This window comes from Hibiscus syriacus, unplaced genomic scaffold, assembly GCF_006381635.1.
Source record: "Hibiscus syriacus cultivar Baekdansim isolate YM2019G1 unplaced genomic scaffold, ASM638163v2 tig00109983_pilon, whole genome shotgun sequence".
NCBI lineage: Eukaryota > Viridiplantae > Streptophyta > Magnoliopsida > Malvales > Malvaceae > Hibiscus > Hibiscus syriacus.
This window is the reverse complement of record NW_024062549.1, coordinates 629,884-652,599: the sequence shown is the minus strand read 5'-3', so window position 1 is coordinate 652,599 and position 22,716 is coordinate 629,884. Positions and strand designations below refer to the sequence as shown.

The 22,716-nt window shown below is 32.2% G+C and overlaps 1 protein-coding gene across 1 annotated transcript in view; it reads left to right on the top strand.

The window, feature by feature from the left end:
- The first annotated feature begins 332 nt into the window (after positions 1-332).
- LOC120211764 (IAA-amino acid hydrolase ILR1-like 4) overlaps positions 333-22,716 on the top strand; it is a 36,235-nt gene continuing 13,851 nt past the window's right edge. The window contains exon 1 of the mRNA XM_039210244.1: positions 333-410. Coding sequence (XP_039066175.1) covers positions 333-410 — 78 coding nt within the window. The remainder of the gene's footprint in view (positions 411-22,716) is intronic.

The window sequence follows — 22,716 nt, the reverse complement described above, 5'->3', positions numbered from 1 at the left end:
TGTTCTTTTATTTTTTAAAAGCAAACATTGCATTAAAAAAAAGAAAAATATAGAGTAGGAGTATTTTACCTCTCAGCCAGATCACTCGCCGACGACCGGGGCTTCTTACAGTGAATCACAATGGTGAAAAGAAGCACAAGGGGAATAGGAGCAATATATCTCGAAATCGGCCTGATCCAATGGTGGACGGCGGTGATTGGGGCGGTGGAAACTGAGAGGTTCTCGACCTATTTCGTGGCTTTGGGGGCCTTTCTCTGCGAAACCGAGATCGGATCTTTGACCACCATGTCGAGGCGAGCAAACCAATAAAATATGGGCCCGAATGGCCACCGATGACGGTGGCGACCGACGATGGCATACGTGACGACGACGCGGCGGCCGGCGATGGACAAGATGATAGGCGGGCGGTCGTAAGTTAGAGAGAAGGAATAGCTTCTCTCTCTAAAAAACGAAGAAGAAGAAGAATGAAAAAAAGGAGATAAAGTGCATTTATACTCAGAGTAAAACAACGCCGTTTTGGTCCCCATGCCAGTGCGTTTTGGCTTCGGTGGTCGAATCACACGCGCAGTCCTCGCTATTTCCTCCCGTGTTCAATTTGGTCCACAATTTCAATATATTTCATTTATTTTCTTTAATTTAATGTCCATACCTTGATTTTTCCACTTTTGTATCTTAATACTAATTTTTGATCTATTTGTTTTCAGGTCCTTGTACATTTGTTACATTTTTTCATTTTAGTCCTCGTTTATATACAACATTGCATGTTTAATTTTGCGTTTATTTTAATTTAGTCACTTGTTTATTTTATTTTATTAATCATTATTTAGCCCCTGAATAATATGTAAATTTGTAACTTAATTCTTAATTTTAATTGTTTTATTACAATTTAATCCCTAAATTATTCTCTCCTATCTTAGTCCTTGAATTAATTATATTTTTAGTTGTAACCCTATAGGATTAGATTCCTTAGATATTAGTCACTAGACTTTATTTGTACACTTTAGTCACTGAATTTTTTTTATTTGTATTCTTTTGATTTTGACATGTTGATTTTTATTACTTTATTTTAGTCACTTGCTTATTATGTTATTCCTTTGAAATTAGTCACTGATTTTTTTTGTTTCATTTTAGCTATTAATTGATTATGTCCCTTTATTTTATTTTTTTGAATATGATGTCGTAGTTTCAATTTATACATTTTGGTATTGTTTATTTATGATTTGCTACTATTTTTTATTTTGTTACATTTTAGTCCTTTACTTAATATTTTAATTTCAGCTTTGCATTTTTGATTCACTTTAATTTAGTCCATTTGTATTCATTAATTGTTTTTTAATTTTACCTTCAATTTTAAATTCTTTTTAACTTAGTCCTTGTTAGATCATTTTTCTTTTTAAATTAAACCCAGTTTGATTTACATTTTTAATATTTTAGTCCAAATCTAGATTACTTTTATTTTAGGTTTAGTCCTTAAATTAGGTGAATTCTTTATTTGGTCCTTGTTTTTGCTCGAGGTTCCAAATTAATTATTTGATCGTATAATTGATTAAAATTAATTAGGATTAATATTAGAGCCTCCATCTTAGGCCTAATTTCGTATTTAGTCCTTAAATTAGGAGAATTCTTAATTTGGTCCTCCCTTTTGATCGAGGTTCCACTTCAATTATTCGAATTGCGATATTGATTAAAATTAATTTAAGTTAATATTAGAGCCCAAGATTTCAATTTAGTCATTTTTATTCAGGGAATAATCTAAGTTGGCCCTCACCTAAATGCTTAAGGGGCCATATAGATTATTCGACTCAATAACTATTTAAAAATCAAGTAGGATTAATATTTGAGCCTACATTTTTTAGGTTTATGCCTCTAGGCTCTTTAATTTTCATAATTTGACACTATAAGATAGAGAAAGCCTTAATCTACCTTTAGTATAATTAGGATTAATAAATTGTTTAATTTCATATATTTTAAAACATCATGCAATGGTCACTTATTAGGGAGTCAATAGTATATCTCTCGCAAGTATACTCAAGGGGTGACTACTAGTGATTCCCAAAATAGGTCGACATCCTTTTCAAGATCGCATCATGATTTCTAAAATATGAGGCAATGCCTGATTATTAGGCACAATAGTTGATCTCCCGCATTCATGCTAGGGGCGAATGCTATTAACTTTAATAAAAGAATACTCTTTTCAACTTTGTATCCGTATGATTTTTAAATTAGATAAAGTACAAACTCAAAATTTTTAATTCTAAATATAGGGTAATCAACTAGGTACCAATTTTTTGGCGTTGTAGGGAGATATACAATTAATTCCCTAATAAGTGAACATTACCTTAGATTTATAAATAAAATGCAATGAGACAAAATTTTATTCATCCTAATTAAACTAAAAGTAAATTAAGGCTTTTTTCTAACCTAAGGTGCCAAATTATGAAAGTTACAGAACCTAAAGGCAAAAATCTAGATGTGTATGTTCTAATATTAATCCTATAAATTATCGAATCAAATAATCGAGATGGTCCTTCTATCATTTAAGCGAGGGACACCTCGAATTATTCCCTAAATTAAAAGACTAGTTTGAAATCTAATTAAAAGTGGAGGCTCTATCATTACCTTAAATTAATTTTAATAAATATTATTTCGAATAATTAAATTAGAACCTCGAGCAAAAGAGAAGACCAAATTAAGAATTCACCTAATTAAAGGACTAAATGTGGAATCAAGCCTAAGATGGAGGTCCTAATATTAATCTTAATTAATTATGTCAAAAATAAAATTATAATCGAAATTCGGGGACTAAAGGTCAAGATCTAAAAACTTAGGACCTAAGTTGATAATTTCTAAAGTTAAGGACTAAATAAAAATATAATTTTTATCTAAATTATTAAACTTAAAGTATTTTTAGAAAATATTAATTATTGATAAATTTTAAAATTCGAGCAATCGATTCGAGTAATTGGGCATCTTATGCTAAAACTCGACTCAAATTGCTCCCTAATTAAAACTAATGTGAAATCCTAATTTCTAAACTTGATTCGAATATTAATCTAATTTAAAACTAAATCTAAGAAAATAAATCATGAAACAAATCAATTAATAATAAAATTAGTTAAAATAATTAAAAAACAAAAAATAAATAAAATAAAAGTAGTAAAAAGCATCATAAAATAAAAAATAAAATAAGTACAAGGACCTAATTGCATAAAATCTAATTACATTGACTAAAATGAAAGAAAATAAAAGTTAATAGTTAAATAAGAAATTAAAAGTGAATAAAATGAATAAATTGTAAATATCACATTCAAATCATAATAAAACAAGAAGTAGAATCCAAACAGTGGCTAAAATGAATAAACATAAAAAATAGTGACAAAATTCGAACAAATCAGAATAATAATAGTGACTAAATTAAAATAAAATAGAATAGAATGATAAAAATGCAATAAATTAGAAAAGATAGGTACAATGACCAAAATGCAACAAATAATAAAACAACATCTAAATTATAACGAATAAAATACCAAAAATAATGACAAAATCGAAAGTTAATAAAATCAATATGCATATTCGAGAAAAATAACAAAGTAAATGACCAGAGTGCAAAAGAAACTAAAATACAGGGAGCTTAAAGATAATTTTACCCTAATAGTGACCAAAGCGTAAAACACGCTGAAACTGGGAGGACTTGAACTACGATTTGACCCTAAAATAGAGGAACAAAGCAGAAAGCTCCTAGAAATTGGGGACCTTATTTGTGATTTACCCTTTTTTAAACATAAAACATTCTCCCTCATTTACGTAACTCTGCCAGGAAATTATCAAAGCTTCAAACGCACTCTCGTCGACTACACACTGACCCTCACACGCTAGCCACCGGGACAGTGACTGGCCTACACCCACTGCGACCTTTACCACGATAGAGGAGGACCGGTCGAACCACTTAAACGGTCAAAAAACCTCCATGTCCCCTTCCTATCTCACTTTCTCATTCTTTCTCTCTACTAAGCTGAGAGGTTTAAATCCGACCCTCAACGTCGGCCACCAAGCCTTTATGACCCCATCACTCTCTCACGATCGACGTCAATCGACCGGTGAAGCTCTTAACGACGTAAACAACCTTCACAAACTTGAACCCTAAAAACAAACTCTCCAAACAACACCCTTTTAGTCGAAACTCCCAAACCTCAGTCGACTACCAAAAACCAGCATGGTCGGACTGTATGTCGGTCTTCCTCGCCCACCGACCACCGCTCATCGGTGGCTACTCCCTATCCTATTAACAAGCTATCACGAAAGAATGAAAAGAAAGAATGCAAAATGGAGAGAAAACCAAAAGTAAAAAAAAAACCTCTTTCATTTCATCTTTTCGGTGAAAGGGGATGTGATTTTACAAGGGTTGGTTGGGGTATTAATAACCCCAACCATTACAATATTTATTCTTTTTTTCATAATAAAATAATGATAAAAACCAAAACAAATAATAATAAGAAATGGTGTTTACATATGCCCCTCTTTGCTCATTATTGTGGAACAGGGATGTCAATTTCTTCTGATCGGACGTGTTCTTCTCATTTGAACTCTTCGATGGGGATGTCAATCCACCTCCTTCTGTGATGGAATCACCAAGGTTGAACAAGTTCTTCTCATTATGAACTTCTTCTCCCTCGTCAGATGAGTTTTTCTCATTATGAGCTCTCTACTGGAAATGTTGATCCACCTCCTTCTGTGATAGAATCGAACCAAGGTTGAACAAGTTATTCTCATTATGAACTTCTTCTTCGTCGTTGGATGAGTTCCTCTCATTATGAAATCTCCACTAGAAATGTTGATCTACCTTCTTCTGTGATGGAATTTAACCAATGTTGAACAATTTCTTCTCATTATGAACTTCTTCTCCCTCATTGGATGAGTTCTTCTCATTATTAATTCTCCATTGGAAATGTTGATCCCTCGAGTGAGGTGTTACTGATTCAACTCCATATGTGATGAATCGAGCTATGGTTGAACAAGTTCTTCTCATTATGAACTTCTTCTCCCTCATCGGATGAGTTCTTCTCATTATGAACTCTCCACTGGAAATGTTGAGCCAAGGTTGAACAAGTTTTTCTCATTATGAACTTCTTCTCCCTCATTAGATGAGTTCTCCTCATTATGAACTCTCCACTGGAAACGTTGAACAAGGGTTGAACAAGTTCTTCTAATTATGAACTTCTTCTCCATTGTTGGATGAGTTCTTCTCATTATTAACTCTCCACTAGAAACGTTGAGCAAAGGTTGAACAAGTTATTCTCATTATGAACTTCTTCTCCCTCATTGGATGAGTTCTTCTCATTATGAACTATCCACTGGAAATTTTGGTTGGTTTATCTTATCTTTGAAGATTTAAACCTGCAAAAGATTATCATGTGTCAGTGATTAGTTTTTAAAGTACCCTAAGGTAATGACCATATGGTCCTTAATTTTACTAAGATCCATTTCTTTTAACGGTGAAAAATATGGACTGATTCTTTGCTGAAATCGTGAAATGAAATCTTTGTTGACTCTTTGAATTCCTTAATGTTGCAGATTGCTGAGTTTTTGTCTTTGTTGGGTCTATCCTAGAAACGACACTGCTCATTCTCATTGAAGTGACCTAGAAAAGTCAAGTTTGAAGAAAAACATTATTGAAAATGCTTATAGGGAAAAATCTTAAGAAAGAATAATGCGGCATCCTAGACAAACAATCCTAAGAATGACTCAAAAAATTCTGTAGAAAAAATGATCCTAAGAAGGACAAAATATTTTTTCAAAATAAACTTTACAGGCATCCTAATGAGAGGGAAATCAAAATTTATCATGTGTATGAAATGATGAAATGCATGATGTAAAGATGAAAATTCATGTATAAATGAAGGTTTTCTTGATCTGTTGGAAATGGTTGCAAGAGCAGTCTTTTTTGCTAAAGCAATCTTCATTCTTTTCCTGGTTTGATTGTCTTATTTATCTGCAGCACATGAGTGTATTCCATTCCTGCGAATCTTGACCTATGAATGGGCGCATCTTGCCTTAGTAAAAAAAATTGCCCTTGATAAATTTTACTTCTTCAAAAGATTCATTTACAGTTATCAAGAAACCCCTAAAATAAGGCTTAGATTCTTTCAAAAATCCATTTAAAAACATCAAGTAACTCCTTAAAATCAGGCTTAGCTCCTTTCAAAATTCATTTAAAAACATCAAGAAACTCCTAAAAGTTAGGCTTAGCTCCTTTCTAAATTCATTTAAAAACATTAAGAAACCCCTGAAAATTAGGTTTAACTCCTTTCAAAATTTATTTGAAGACATCAAGAAACCCTAAAAATCAGGCTTAGTTTCTTTCAAAATTCATTTGAATACATCAAGAAAGCCCTGAAAATCATGCTTAGCTTCTTTCAAAATTCATTTGAAAACATCATATTGTTTAGGTAATGTGCCCCACATCAATGTAATGATTTTTCTCAATTGGTCTCCTCGATCCTTGAGACTTAGCCACATTGAATAAAATCATCTCTATTTGAGACTTGAATTATGCTCTTTTTTGCTCTCTTCTTTTCATTAAACAATCCGTAAAAATATGTTTTGATGCATGAAATGTGCATGCAATAGATATGTATCTATATGTAATGCATGAGGTTCCTGAATGCAGAAATGTTTATCATCAATTATTCTCCTGGATCAAAATACAGACCTCAGTCTTCATTCACTTCACCATCTTTGCATGGAACCTGCCTCAATATCGATATAGCAACTTGCCTGCTCAGGTTTGCAATCTTCTGAGGATCAACATGATCATCTTTTGGTCTTTGTTTTATGTCTTCATTTCGAAGGAAATGTTTTCTCTTTCGAATTCTTGTTGTGACCAGGTATATGGCCTTGACGCCATTTTTTCCCCTGACTCGACTCCTCAATCAAATTTTTTTCTCAGTATAGGTCTTCCAACTGAAGCTTGAATGGTTTATTTCTCAAGCTAAGGTTAGAAATGAATCAGAAAAAAATATGCTTTTTATAGTGGAAGTTTAGGGGTAAATCGCATATAGGCCCCAAATATTTTCAATATTTTTTACATTTTTGTCACTGACCTATTTTCTTATTTTAGTCACGAAATTTATGTCATATGGTGTGATTTTCCATTTTACTTCAATAATTTTGGTTGAAATAAAATATTGGTAAAATTGCATTGTAATCTCTTTACTTTACGTGTGTTTTTGCATTCTGGTCACCTGAAGTGGTTGTTTTGATTCTATTTTAATCTAGTTGGCATGATCTTCTAATTTTCGCATTTTCATTTAATAAAGCATTTTAGGCTTATATAAAAATGGATAATCATGCTTTAGTCTCTCTTATTTTAGTGTGTTTTTGCACTTAGGTCCCAAGTTTATTTGTCAATTTACACGTTCAATCTTTATTTTATTTCAATTCGATCCCTTTATTTTAATCTCATGTTTAATTTCATTTTAATCATCTATAATTTAATGCTAATTCGATTTAATCCCCTGTATATGTAATTTCTTAGATTTTAATATTTAAATATTTTTTTGTTTGTTTAATTCTTAATTTTAATTTTTTTATTTTGAATTTGCAAGACTAGTGTGTTTGTTAGCCATTTAATTTAATTAGTTGGTTCATTTTATTTCTTGTTTATATTTAATTTATCCCATTATTTTTTATTTGTATGTTAATTGGTATTTCTAGTGTTTTTAAAATTTAATTAGTTTTTTTTAAATTGTCCTTAGATTAGGATCTTCTAATCCAAAATTTGATTTAGTAATTAGGATTTCACCTTAGTTTTAATTAGGGAGCAATTCGATTTGAGTTTTCTCATAAAATGTCTGATTACTCTAGTTGATTGTTTGAATCCCCAAATTGTTAATCATTAACAAATTTTAAAGCCTACTTAGTTTAATCCCTTAATTTTTAATAGTTAATTAGAGAAATTATTATAGCCTTGATTTATTTGTTAGTCCTTAAACTTTAGGTGTTATAGATATAGTCCTTCTACATTAGATTTTTACATTTTGGTATCTGGATTTTAGTTTACTTGCATTTTAGTCCTTAAACTTTTAATTAGAATTTTAAATTAACATAATTAATTAGGGTTAATAATTAGAGCCTTAACCTTAGGCTTTTTACACTTTAGTCCTTGAACTTCTAATAATTAATTGATCATAACTAATTAGGACTTCTAATAAGAGCCTCCAGTTTAGGTGGAACTACATTTAGTCTTTAAATTAAGAAATAATATGAATTGGCTTCTGCATTTAATATGCTCTTGGAGGACCAGCTCGATTATTCGATCCAATAATTGGTTAATAAAATAAACTAGGGTTAATATTAGAGATTTATTTTCAAGTTTAGTCCTCTAGGTTCCTTAATCTTATAATTTAACACTTTAGGTTAGGAGAAGCCTTAATGAATTCACCTAGTGATATTAGGTTTTATTCGATTGATTGGTTGCACACGTTTTTAAATCCTAAGGTAATGTTCACTTATTAGGGAGTCAATAATATATCTCCCGCAAGTATGCTCAGGGGATGACTACTAGTTACTCCCAAAGTAGGTCGACATCCTTTACAATACTGCATCATGATTTCTTAAAATCAAGGTAATGTCTGGTTATTGGTCATAATAGTTGATCTCCCGCATTCATGCTAGGGGGCGAATACTATTGTCTTAAATAAACGAACATCCTTTTAAACTATGCATCCATAGTGAATTTTAGATTAAATAAAATTTAAACTCAGAATTTCCAATTTTAAATATAGGGTAATCAACTAGGTACCAATTTTTTGGCGCTGTAGGGTGCTAATCCTTCCCATGCGTAACTGACTTCTGAACCCGTTTTTGACTTTCGTAGACCCTAAACTTGGTATTTTAATAAAATAAAAAATGCTTAATTAAAATTACCCACTTTTTATGGTGTCATGATCGCACCTTAAAATAACTGGTGGCGATTCCTCGCATTTCAAAATCTTTTCAAAAAGAAAAAAAAGAACCTCCAAGTCGTACTAGTATTTTTCCCACACGGGCGAAAAACGGTGACGACAGTAGTGCCAGCAAAAATATTGTCTTCCTTTATCTCAAAAATGTCATCCTCGTATTCTACACCCTTTTCTTCTTCCTGGTTAACAACTTCTTAAACTAATCTTTCACATGCTCTGAGTAAAAATGCAGGTGTTTACATAACTTTTTCGACAGTTGAAGCTTTGTCCTTACCTACATACTCTTTTTGTATCTCAACATTTGCATATACATTTTGATCAGTTTCTTCATAATGATGATCAATCAGTTAGGTCAGTACGATTTTATTGAATTAACCTATGGTTGATATATATATAAACTTCATATGGTTGATTATAATAATAAAATAAAATTGTGATACTTTTTGATATTTTTAGTATGTTTTTATTCAATTAACTTATGGTTCAGATATATATATATAGGGATGGAGCTATTCATTGTCCGAGGGCCACTGTCTCCTAACTTTTTATCATTAAAAAATATATAGGGTAAATAATTATTTGGACCTTCAAATATCGGTTATTTTGATTTTTCCCTTTCATTTTATATTTTTAATTATACTTTGTTCCTTTGAATTAGAATTCTGGCTCCTTTCCCATGATATATATATATATATATATATATATATATATATATATATATATATATATATATATAAACTTCATATGGTTGACTAGACTTATGACATAAAATTATAATAATTAATGATATTTTCTTTACTTCAATTTCCTTTTTTCCATATTAATAAATAATTCTATATTTTTTGTTTTGTTTTACTTCTCGTTTCCAAAATTTGAAATAGAAAACTTATCATCAAAATCTTCAAACTATGTCCATTGTTCGTCATTTTCTTCCCCTTACGATGTAAGGGCTTCTAAGTACTATCAAAATGAAAGAAAATATCGCGTTTAGAAAAGGAGAATATAAAAGCTTAAGCATCCTCATTGTACTTGAGAACTATAAACCAAAGGAGAAAACCGCGTACAGAAACCAGTAGAACGTGGGTAGAGCCAGAGACTGAGCTATGATCAAATATTGGGAGGAGAAAGATACTTAAGTTCAAAATAACAGAGACTTATTACGTATTTAATCTAAAAATTGTGGGGCAAAAGTTTGATTTTGTTTAAATTTAAACTGATTAAGACCTAAAATGTCATCCGTCTCTCGGTAGAGTAAAAGCATATAATAAATAGAGTAAACTATAGCATTGACCACCTAGTTATTGCCTCTCTTTATTTTGATCATCATTTTTTAATTTTTGTCACTCATGTCACCTAACTATTTAAATGTATTCAATCAAGCCACTTGCCATTAACATTTGAGGAAAGTGTTAATATGTCAATTAATAAAATTGGTAAATTACACATTTGGTCACTCTTTCTTATATATTCTATCAATTTGGTCCTAGTTTTAATAAATCAAAAGAAATTAAACCTCAAATAAGATGGTGCCATGTGTAATTAGGACCAAATTGATAGAATATATAAGTAAGAGAGACCAAATGTGTAACTATACAATTTTTATTAACTATCGTGTCGACATCATTTTTCGCCCAGGCGGGGGAAAGATTGATACTGACTCGGGGATTTTCTCTTTGAAAAGTGTTTCAAAATGTAAGGAGTCGCCACCAATCATTTAAAGTGCGATTGGGATACCATAAAAATAGGGTGATTTTAATAAAATATTTTATTTTTATCAAAATACCAAGGTTAAGGTCTACGAAAATCCAGAAATCAGGTTCCGGAGTCAGTTACGCGTGGGGAAGGATTAGCACCCCCACAAGCGCCCAAAAATTGATACCTAGTTGATTATCTTATATTTAAAATCAGAAAATTTGAATTCGATCTTTATTTAATTCAAAAATCATTACGGATGAAAAGTTGAAAAGGGTATTCGTTTATTGAGATCGATAGCATTCGCTCCCAAGCGTAAATGCGGGAGATCAACTATTGTGCTTAATAACCGAATATTGCCTCGTTTTTAGAAAATCATGATGCAATCTTTGAAAAGGATGTCGACCTATTTCGGGAATCACCAGTAGTCGTCCCTTGAGTATACTTGCGGGAGATATACCATTAATTCCCTAATAAGTGAACATTTCTTTAGATTTATAAATAAAATGCAATCAGAAAAAAATTTATTCATCCTAATTAAAGTAAAGGTAAATTTAGGCTTTTTTCTAACTTAAGGACTGAAATTATGAAAGTTAAAGGACCTAAAGGCACAAACCTAGATGTATAGGTTCTAATATTAATCCTATTTGATTTTAATCAATTATTGAATCGAATAATCGAAATGGTCCTTCGAGCATTTAGGCGAGGGTCAACTCGTATTTTCCCTAAATTTAAAGACTAATTTGAAATCTAACCTAAAGTGGAGGCTCCATTTAACCTATTCAATTATGTCAATCTTAAAGTTCTAATTGAAGTTCGGGGACTAAAAGATCAAGCTCTAAAATATCAAGTTCTAAGAGACTAAAAGTTTAAAGACCTAAATCAATAATTTCTAAAGTTGGGGGCTAATTAAAAACCTAATTTTTATCTATTAAACTTAAAGTATTTTTTAAAAATATTAATTATTAATAAATTTTAAAAATTGAGCAATCGATTCTAGTAATCGGACATCTGATGCGAAATCTCGACATGAATTGCTCCCTAATTAAAACTAATGTGTCGTCCTAATTTCTAAGTTTGATGTTAATCTAATTTAAAACTAAATCTAAGAATTAAAACTATGAAATATCAAAACAATTAATAATAAACTTAATAAAAATAACAATAATAAAAAAATAGTGAAAACAACATAAAATAAAATATAAACATAAGTACAAAGACCTAATTGCATGAAATAAAATAAAAGTGACTAAAATGTAAGAAAATAAAAGTTAGTATTTAAATAAGAAATAAATAGTGACCAAAATGAAAAAATTAAAATAATAGTAGCTAATCAGAAATTAAAAAGTGACTAAAATGAATAAATTGCAAATATCACATCCAAATCATAATAAAATAAGAAGCATAATCCAAACAGTGGCTAAAAATAGTGACTAAATTAAAATAAAACATAATGATAAAAGTGAAATAAATTAGAAACGAAAGATCCAGTGACCAAAATGTAAAAACAAGGCAAAGATAGGGGTACTTGGACTACGATTTGACCCTAAAACTAGTGGCTAAAGCATAAATTTATGCATAAAGTATGAGGACCTACACATGATTTACCCCTTTTTCATAAAACCAGAATATTCCCCCCATTTCACGTAAACTGACAAGAAGCTTGCTAAGCTTCCTAAACTCCTCACCGTCGGCCACACACAGACCCTCACACGTCGGCCACCGGGCCAGTGACCAACCTAAAACAATTGGTGACCTCGACCATATCTGGAAGAGGACCGACCGAAATCCTTGAACGGTCGACACTCTCCCCGTTATCTTCCTCTCTCACTCTTTCTCTTCCCAATTCGACGGCCGAGAAGGCTAAAAAATAAACATCAACGTCGACCACCATGTCATGGTGACTCCCTCGCTCCCTCACAATCAGTGTCAAAAGACCGATGAAGACCTAAACGACATAAAAAACCCCCAACCTTCACTCATCACTCACAAAATCGAACCCTGGAAATAAAACTTCAAATGTTAACCTCTTGGTCGAAACTCCCAAACCTCCGTCGGCTACTAACAACTGGCATTGTTTGACCGTATGTCAATCTCTCTCATACGCCAGCCACCGCTCAATGATGGCCACCCACCTATGTTATGCTAGCACGAAAACAGAAGAAAATAAAGAAATAAAGTCTGCAGAAGGAAAATGAAGAGCATGTTACCTTTTTTTATTTATTTTTCCTATATTTTTTGGAGAGAAAAGGGGGATTGTACAAGTTGGTTGGTTAGGGTATTAATAACACCAACTACTATATTTTTAATATATATTTTTTAAAATAATAAACTAATGATAAAAATAAAAAAAATGGTGGTTACAACTGCCCCTCTTTGCTCATTGATGTGGAACAAGAATAGAGCAAAGATAGTATGCACCATTTTTTTTTATCTAGAATGAACTGCTAAAATCTTGAGCTCCAATTTCTTCTGGTCAGGCAAGTTCTTCTCATTGTGAAAACTTCATTGGGATGTCAATCCACTTACTTCTATGATAGAATCACAAAGGTTGAACAAGTTCTTCTCATTATGAACTTCTTCTCCCTCATCGGATGAGTTCTTCTCATTATAAACTCTCCACTGGAAATGTTGATCCCTTATTCTGTGATGGAATCGACAAAGGGTTGACCAAGTTCTTCTCATTATGAATTTTTTCTCCCTCATCAAGTGAGTTCTTCTCATTATGAACTCTCCACTGGAAATGTTGACCCTTCATTCTGTGATGGAATCAAGCTAAGGTTGAACAAGTTCTTCTCATTAGGAACTTCTTCTCCCTTATCGGATGAGTTCTTTTCATTATGAACTCTCTACTGGAAATGTTGATCCAAGTTTGAACAAGTTCTTCTCATTATGAACTTCTTCTCCCTCGTTGGATGAGTTCTTCTCATTATGAACTCCACACTTGAAATGTTAATCCAAGGTTGAACAAGTTCCTCTCGTTATGAACTTCTTCTCCCTCGTTGGATGAGTTCTACTCATTATTGACTCTCCACTGAAATGTTACTCTCTCAAGCGAGGCGTCACTGATTCGAAATGATGTGAATCAAGTGATAGGTCGAACAAGCTCTTATCATTATGAACTTCTTCTCCCTCTGTCGGATGAGATCTTCTCATTATGAACTCTCCATTTGAAATGTTGACTGGTTTACCCTTTCTTTGAAGAGTTTTAAACCTGAAAAAGATTATCATGTTTCAGTGATTTGTATTTAAAGTACCCGAAGGTAATGATCCGATGGTCCTTAATTTTACTGAGATCCATTTCTTTCAATGGTGAAAAATATGGATTGGTTCTTTGTTGAAGTCGTGAAACGAAATCTTTGTTGACTCTTTGAATTACTTAATGCTGCAAATTCTATCATCTAGTGAATCTTTGCTCCTTTATCTTTGTTGAGTTTTTTGTCTTTATTGGGTCCATCTTGCAAACGACACTACTCATTCTCATTGAAGTGACCTAGAAAATTCATGTTTGAAAAAATGCATTATTGAAAATGCTTCTAGGGAAAAATCTTAATTTGTCACATGAGTGTATTCTTGCGAATCTTGACTTGTGAATAGGCGCATCTTGCCTCAGTAAAAAAAATTTGCCCTTGATAAATTTTTCATCTTCAAAAAAATCCATTTACAGTTATCAACAAACACCTAAAAATTAGGCTTAACTTCTTTCAAAAATTCATTTAAAAACATCAATAAACCCTTGAAAATCAGGCTTAGTTTTTAAAAATCTTTCGTTTTCAGTTGTCATCAAGGAACCCTTAAAAATTAGGCTTAGCATCCTTTAAATATTCTTTGGATATAATCATCAATAAACCCCTAAAAATCAGGCTTAGTTTCTAAAAACGCATTTGAAAACATCCTACCCGAATGTCTTAGGATGGGTCGAAGGACTTATCATCATGCTCGAAAGACTTATAGATGACCCGAAGGGTTTAAGCATATGCTCGAAAGACTTACTGATGGCCCGAATGACTTACAAATCAAGAAACCCTTGAAAATCAAGCTTATTTTTTTAGTTGTCATCAAGGAACCCCTAAAAATTAGACTTAGCTTCCTTTTAAAAAATCATTGAAAATTATCATTAAGAAACCCCTGAAAATCAGGCTTAACTTCTTTTAAAAATTGCTTTGAAAAATATCATGTTGTTTGGGTAAGATGCCCCCATGTCAAAGTAATGATTCTTCTTGGATTGGTTCATTAATTCTTGAGGTTCTGCCACTCGGAATATAACTCCCTTCATTCTAGGCTTGAGTTATGTCTTTTCCTTCTCTTCTTTTCTTAAAATATCTGTAAAAATATGTTTTTATGCATGAAATGTGAATGCGATATGTATCAAAATGTCTTTTCCTTCTCTTCTTTTCTTAAAATATCTATAAAAATATGTTTTGATGCATGAAATATGAATGCAATATGTATCTAAATGTAATGCATGACTTTCTTATGTGCAAAAATGTTTATCAATACTCCTATTTTGACTTCAAAATGGAGATCTCGATCTTCCTTCACTTGATCACTCTTGTATGGAGCCAACCCCAACTCAACATGGTCAAACTAATCATCTAGAGTAATCATGTCCCTCTCATATTCTATCTTTTATCTTGTTTCTTCAACATAATTCTGGAAGAAGCGTTACCTCTCTTGAATTCTTGTTACAATCAGGTAGATGAATGGGCACCTTACACGTCTTTGACTCGATTTTTCAATAAAAATTGTTTCTCAAAAATCCTTGGCTAACTGCAATGTGGATCATATTTCGACCCTGGCACTCCAAGGGACGGGGTCATTCATCATGTCTGTTAGGTTTGAATCTTGTGATCTTAATGACATATGGTTTAGGTAATTCCCCAATGTGGGTACTTGTGGCTTTCTTCGTGCCAAAATTTTAATCTCGAATGGTCTCGCTCTTTTATCACTAATCAGTAATGTTAACGAATAGCTTGAGGGCTTCTCTTCATGATGCCATAATCAGATGGACACATAATACATCTTCAACTAAGGCAATCTTTTGCTTCTTGACAACATCACAATGAAGTGTTAGAAGTTCTGTCCTCCAATCCTTATGATCTCTTTGATTGTTTGCTTTTAAGAAATGATTCATCATTATGGCCTCATTTTTTTTCTTTGATAGAGGCAGAATGAGCCTCGCCAACCTCTAGGACCTTTTTCACTCGAGATTGTCATGTTTGAAAATGTTTCTCTTCTTTATTTTATTTTAGAAATGTGAAAACAATGTTGAATAAAATAAAAAAAAATGTTGTCATTTTCTTTCAGCTTACAATCAAAACAAATTGTAAAACAAGAGTTCATTGAATATCAAATACGTCAAAATTTTCTTTTAATCCTTCAAAAATTATATACATTTGAAAAGTGTAAAGATTAATGTTGATATAAAGCTTAGGCTGACTTGGGAAGGTAATGTGTTTCAGGTTAATCTGGGGAGGTAATGTGTTTCAGGTTGGCTTCTTGTGTCCTCGATTATGGTGTTCATTGACCTGATGAACTAGACGTCAGGCTTCTCTTCTGGAAATGTTTACTGGTTCTCAGCCCTCATGAGCACCTTTGGACTGTTCAGTTCTTTATCAAAATGTATAAGATCGTCTTCTGTGTAGTGGTTGATAATCTTCGTATTCAAGCCACCTTTTTAGATTTTCAACTCGAATTCTCCTTTAGTTTCAATAAGTCATCTAAAATTTTACGTCTTGAACCCTCCTTTTATTATTTTTTTTCCTATCATGCATTAAAGATTTTAGAAATAATTTTTTTACAAATAAAATTAACCCTGAGGGGTGGAATGAACTCTGAAGACAATCTCTCCATTTAGAAATCCATGTATGATTAGAAGGGACTTTTCAAGCATGTAATATAGGTCAGGGCTCACGGTTATGAAAGAAAGGGATAAATAGGCCCAAACAAGTATTTAAGGGTTATCAAACCAAGGATCGATTCGTTCTGCTGTCTTCAATCTTGTCTTGCTCGACTTGAATCTACTCGTCTCTCTTTTATTTTTATTTTTTTGGTGTTCTCTAATCTTCTGGTGAATTGATTCTAGATCTTTGAACCACTCTTCTTGAAGTATTTGATTTGTTTTCTTTTATATTTCTTTCGTATTTTTTTCATTTGTTTTTCTTCTTTTTTTTTTTCTTTCCTTCATTTTTCTTTCTTTTTTTCTTTTTTTCATTTTTTTCATTTTTTTCTTTTTATGCTATCTTTTTTATGTCTTTTTTTGCTATATCTTTTCTTATTTCTCTCTTTGTCGCCAACATGATTTTATCGTTGAATGCTTCGTATTTGGTCTACCTCGCAATATCTTGTTATTTCTCACTTTATTTCATCATGACTTATTTCTATAGCAAAATATGGATTGATGATCTTCACTCATGCGAGCAGATGTCCTTTACCTTTGCCCCCCAGTGTGTAGGGTGATCCTTGGTTAGGGTTGAATAAGAAGAAACAATATTATAGGCTCAAAAGGGGACAACAAGGGATATATATATACGTATATATGAAAGGATAAATGAAACAAAGTCGTTCATCATCTCATACATGGAAGTCTTTGTAAAAGAGGTATCCCCAAGGAACGAGTATTCAAGATTAATCTTATTTACATGAAAAATAATTTAATTAAAGCATGTAAGAATTATTTCAATGATTCCCTTTATTTTTTTTCTTCTTTCATTTGCTCTTAGTATGCCTCAATTATTCGAATTCACTTGCAAAAACTTAATCTTCAACACTCCTTCCTGTTTTTCTTGCATTAAAGGTCCTCGTTATACCCTGGGATTTATTGAGGTTGGGAAATGAATGTTGGCTTTATTTCTAGGAAGGGAAATGTGTGACTTTAAAGTCGTTACTCTGAAAAAGGTAATGTTAAGGAAAGGTTATTTTTGTCTGGGAATGTAAAAGTATAGGTTTTGGTGCCTCGGGGGATAAGGGCATGAGTCAGAGGGAAGTGATGTCAAGTTTCGATCTTTTGGGAGTCAGTTACACGTGGGGAATGATTAGCACCCCTACAAGTGCCCAAAAATTGGTACCTAGTTGATTATCCTATATTTAAAATCGGGAAATTTGAATTCGATCTTTATTTAATTCGAAAATCATTATGGATTCAAAGTTGAAAAGGGTATTCGTTTATTGAGATCGTTAGCATTCGCTCCTAAGTGTAAATACAGGAGATCAACTATTATTATTAATAACCGAATATTGCCTCATTTTTAGAAAATCATGATACAGTCTTTGAAAAGGATGTCGACCTATTTCGGGAATCACCAGTAGTCGCCCCCTGAGCATACTTGCGGGAGATATACCTTTAATTCCCTAATAAGTGAACATTGTCTAAGATTTATAGATAAAATGCAATCAAACAAAATTTTATTCATCCTGTCACACCCTAATTTAGGGGAAAAGTTTAGAAATTATAAAGTATTGAATTTAAGTGGTATTTTGGAAGAAATTGATTATTAAAGTGTAAAATCGCAAAGTTGACAGACCATTTTTGGAAGTGTAAGAAATTTAGGGACCCGATCCTGAATTTACCCATTTTTCTTATGTGTTGAAAAATAAATTCCTCCCCCGTGCAATCAGTTTTCCCATAATGTTTTTCCCTAATTTCCTTCCCATTAACCCTCCTTTGTAGCTTCGATTCTCCACCGTCTGGCCACCGTTAGTCAATATGAAACCACCAATAGACTCACCATTAAACGAAGAACAAAACCCGACCTCTATCCCGCCATGAATCGGCGTCATTCGCCATAAAACTCATTTGAAAGTTTCTTCAGTTTTAACTCGATCGCCGTTAGTTTTTCATCGATTTCGGTCGATCCGACCACCCGTTCATCACACCTCATGCACCATCGGACTCACCATCATTGTACGCTCAAAACTTGAGAAAAATCGTCTCGTCGTTGTTACTCCACCATCGTCACTCGCCGGCCACCGTCGAATAAGTTGATACGTTTTAAAATTCTACAATCCGTTATGATTTGATGAAAAATAACACTTGCACGATACTCCCGAGGTCTCGATCTACAAATCTGGAAAAATTTCACGTCGAACCGACAATTTGAGACGTCGCACGCACCGCCCCCTAAGAGTGGGCGTTGTCTGTCATCCAGGGGAGACATTTGAGCCGAGTCGAGCTGAGCCGCCTAGAACAAGTCGTTGACTGTTGACCGTTGATCACTGTTAACCGTTGACTTTGACCAAAAAAGTCAAAATTTTTGAAAAGTCATATTTTATGTTTTTCGATGTCCTGAGTCCAATTCCTAAGTCTGTTTTTTCAAATTCGAACCCAGTAAGTTGTTTTTCACTGATTAATCACCCGATTCAATCCGTTTTTCGTAATTAAGCTCTGTTTTTTATGAAATTTATGTTGTTATATATTTGAGGAATTATTGGAAGTTGAATTGAAGATTGAGGGCATTCGAATAGAATTTAAATGGTCGATCAGTATGACACAGAAATCGAGGTAATACATTACTACCTTTTCATGCTTTATGGAACATGTTGGTAATGGTAAATGCATGAATGAAAATGTTTGGTTTTATCTAGATAGTTAATTAATTCCTACACTTAATACGAATGCGGTACAAAGTAGGTAACTGTATATGGATCAGATGACTAATATAAGAAATTGGAGGACAGTTAGAATTAAATTACAAGTTATGAACCATTAATCAAGTGCGCCAGTATTTTCTAATATAGTTTAAACATGGAAATTAAACAAAATACCATTAGAATATATGTTCGTCTCCTTAAGATCCATTCAGCGATGACTCAGAAGATGATTTATGGACAATAATTGTTAGTATTAAAGAGTGAATACCTGGAAGGGCAACGAATGGACCGTTCAACATGCATTAGTTTTGGGAGTTGTTCAGCTTGAGTTTTTTCGATAATCTGATAGATCGACACAGATTGTAAATGTCTTGAACCTTCATTTCTTCCTTACCAACTCAAATCACATTATGAATAATTGATGATTCTGTCAGTTATTGAACTCTTCCAATAGTGATTCTAAATTCTGAAATTATATCGGTATATTGAACATTCGTGTTTCTCTATCTGATAAGATTATCCAATATCTCTGAATAATATATGAAAACTCTAGTGTGTTCCCTAATCACATGAATGTTTTATCTGATTTCCGATTTTAATTATGTTCTAATACCTTACCTAGATTCTGTTTTGATATCTGATCTTAATTCTGTTTTGATTTATGATATCTCTGTTTACTGATGGAATAATGTTTTATTTTGGGGGGTAATATTGAAGGAAGTATTTTCGCAAGCTCCTCGGCTTTATGCTCAGGGCCTTACTTGATGTGCAGATGGGTGTATGGTTATGGGGAACCTACACATTCTGATGTGATCGGTTAAAGAGATTATTATGGTTTTTTTAAATAAAAATTATGTTTTAAACCGCATCAGTTTATAAAGATCTATATCTTTTCACTGGATTTAAGGGAACATACTAGATAACCCATCCTGATCTCCTGAACTCAGTCATCTGAAATATTTCCATATGAACTGAAAGCTTATTGTTTGTTACTACCTGAGATATCAGTGGGACCTTAGCACAGTATAAAATTCTATAGTTGTTTGAACCAATAAGGAAACATACGATTATATGTTATATGCATGTCTTGTAGCATCATCTGGTAATTCAGTATTACTGAGCTTTTCAAAGCTCACTCTGTTACTCACCCTTTTCAGGTTAAAAGGATTGAACCAGTACAGTTATCGACATCAGTAAGGGAGTTCTTCCAGCGTTGCTTGCAGAGTATGGTACATGTGATTAGGGTGCATGTAAATTGTATTTTGTTTTATATACGAGTCTGAAAATATTTTTTTTATTTTTGAATACTGATAAATGATTTTATGAGTTTAATGTTTAATAAAGGTTTTAAATTTTCTGCTATTTTTACGGTGGGTCGATCCGGTGGCCCTAATGTGACACCCCAGATCGGATCAGGTTAACCGTATCGGTCTAAGGTTGTTACGTATCCTAATTAAACTAAAAGTAAATTGAATTTTTTTTCTAACCTAAGGTTTCAAATTATGAAAGTTAAATGATCTAAAGGCACAAACCAAGATGTGTAAGTTATAATATTAATCCTATTTGATTTTAATCAATTATTGAATCGAATAATCGAAATGGTCCTTCGAGCATTTAGGCAAGGACCAACTCGTATTATTCCCTAAATTTAAAGACTAATTTAAAATCTAACCTAAAGTGGAGGCTCTATTTAACTTATTCAATTATGTTAATCTTAAAGTTCTAATTGAAGTTCGGGGTCTAAAATGTCAAGATCTAAAATATTGAGTTCGAAGAGACTAAAAGTTGAAGGACCTAAATCAATAATTTCTAAAATTGGGGGATAATTAAAAACCTAATTTTTATCTAAATTATTAAACTTAAAGTAATTTTTTAAAATATTAATTATTAATAAATTTTAAAAATCGAGCAATTGAATAGAGTAATTAGACATCTTATGCGAAAACTCGACTCGAATTGCTCCCTAATTAAAACTAATGTGTCGTCCTAATTTCTAAGCTTGATGCGAATGTTAATCTAATTTAAAACTAAATCTAAGAATTAAAGCTATGAAATATCAAAACAATTAATAATAAACTTAATAAAAAAATAACAATAATAAAATAAAGTGAAAACAACATAAAATAAATAAAATAAAATAAACATAAGTACAAGGACCTAATTGCATAAATAAAATAACAGTGACTAAAATGCAAGAAAATAAAAGTTAGTTTTTAAATAAGAAATAAATAGTAACCAAAATGCAAAAATTAAAATAATAGTAGCTAATCAGAAATTAAAAAGTGACTAAAATAAATAAATTGTAAATATCACATCCAAATTATAATAAAATAAGAAGCAAAATCCAAACAGTGGTTAAAACGAATAAACGTAAAAATCAGTGACTAAATTCAAACAAATCAGAATAATAATAGTGACTAAATTCAAACAAATCAGAATAATAATAGTGACTAAATTAAAATAAAATAAAACATAATGATAAAAGTGCAATAAATTATAAACGAAAGGTCCAGTGACTAAAATGCAAAAACACGATAAAGATAGGGGTACTTGGACTGTGATTTGAACCTAAAACTAGTGACTAAAACATAAAATTTGCGCCTAAAGTATGAGGACCTTCACGTGATTTACCCTTTTTCATAAAACCATAATATTCCCCCTCCATTTCACTCACAAAATCGAACCCCGAAAACGAAGCTTCAAATGTCAACCTCTCGATCGAAACTCCCAAACCTCCGTCGGCTACCAAAAATCGGCATTGCTTGACCGTATGTCGATCTCTCTCTCACCATCCACCTCTCAACGGTGGCCACCCACCTATGTTATGCTAGCACGAAAACAGAAGAAAAGAAAGAAAGAAAGTGTGCATAAGGAAAATGAAGAGCAAGTTATCTTTTCTATTTCTATTTCCCAAATTTTCGTGAAAGAAAATGGGGATTGTACAAGTTGGTTGGTTGGGGTATTAATAACCCCAACTACTATATTTTTAATATTTTTAAATAATAAAATAATGATAAAAACAAAAAACAAAAAAATGGTGGTTACATATCGCTTCAACATTTCCTTCAAATGTTAACCGTATGTGGCTTAATTGAATGCATTTAAATAATTTGGTGACCTGATTGACAAAATTTTAAAAATGGTGGCCAAAATGAGAAGGGACGATAGTTAGGTGGTAATTGGTATAATTTACCCTAATAAACAAAGTCACAAAAGGAAGATGAATAAAAGCTTAGTCGATTTGAACGTATCATAAATGAGACAATGAATTTAACTAAATTAAAATTTATTGTTTTAAAACATTTTATACCTTATTTAATTCCTTGAATTGAAGACTTCATTGAAATGCATGCAGGCCCAAACATCAGGGTCTCAATTTGGAGGAAAGAAAAGGAGGTAAACGAACTATTTCAGTGTGCTTGATTTTGATTACAAAAGAAAATAGAAGAGAAAAAATCCCAAAAAATGCAATATT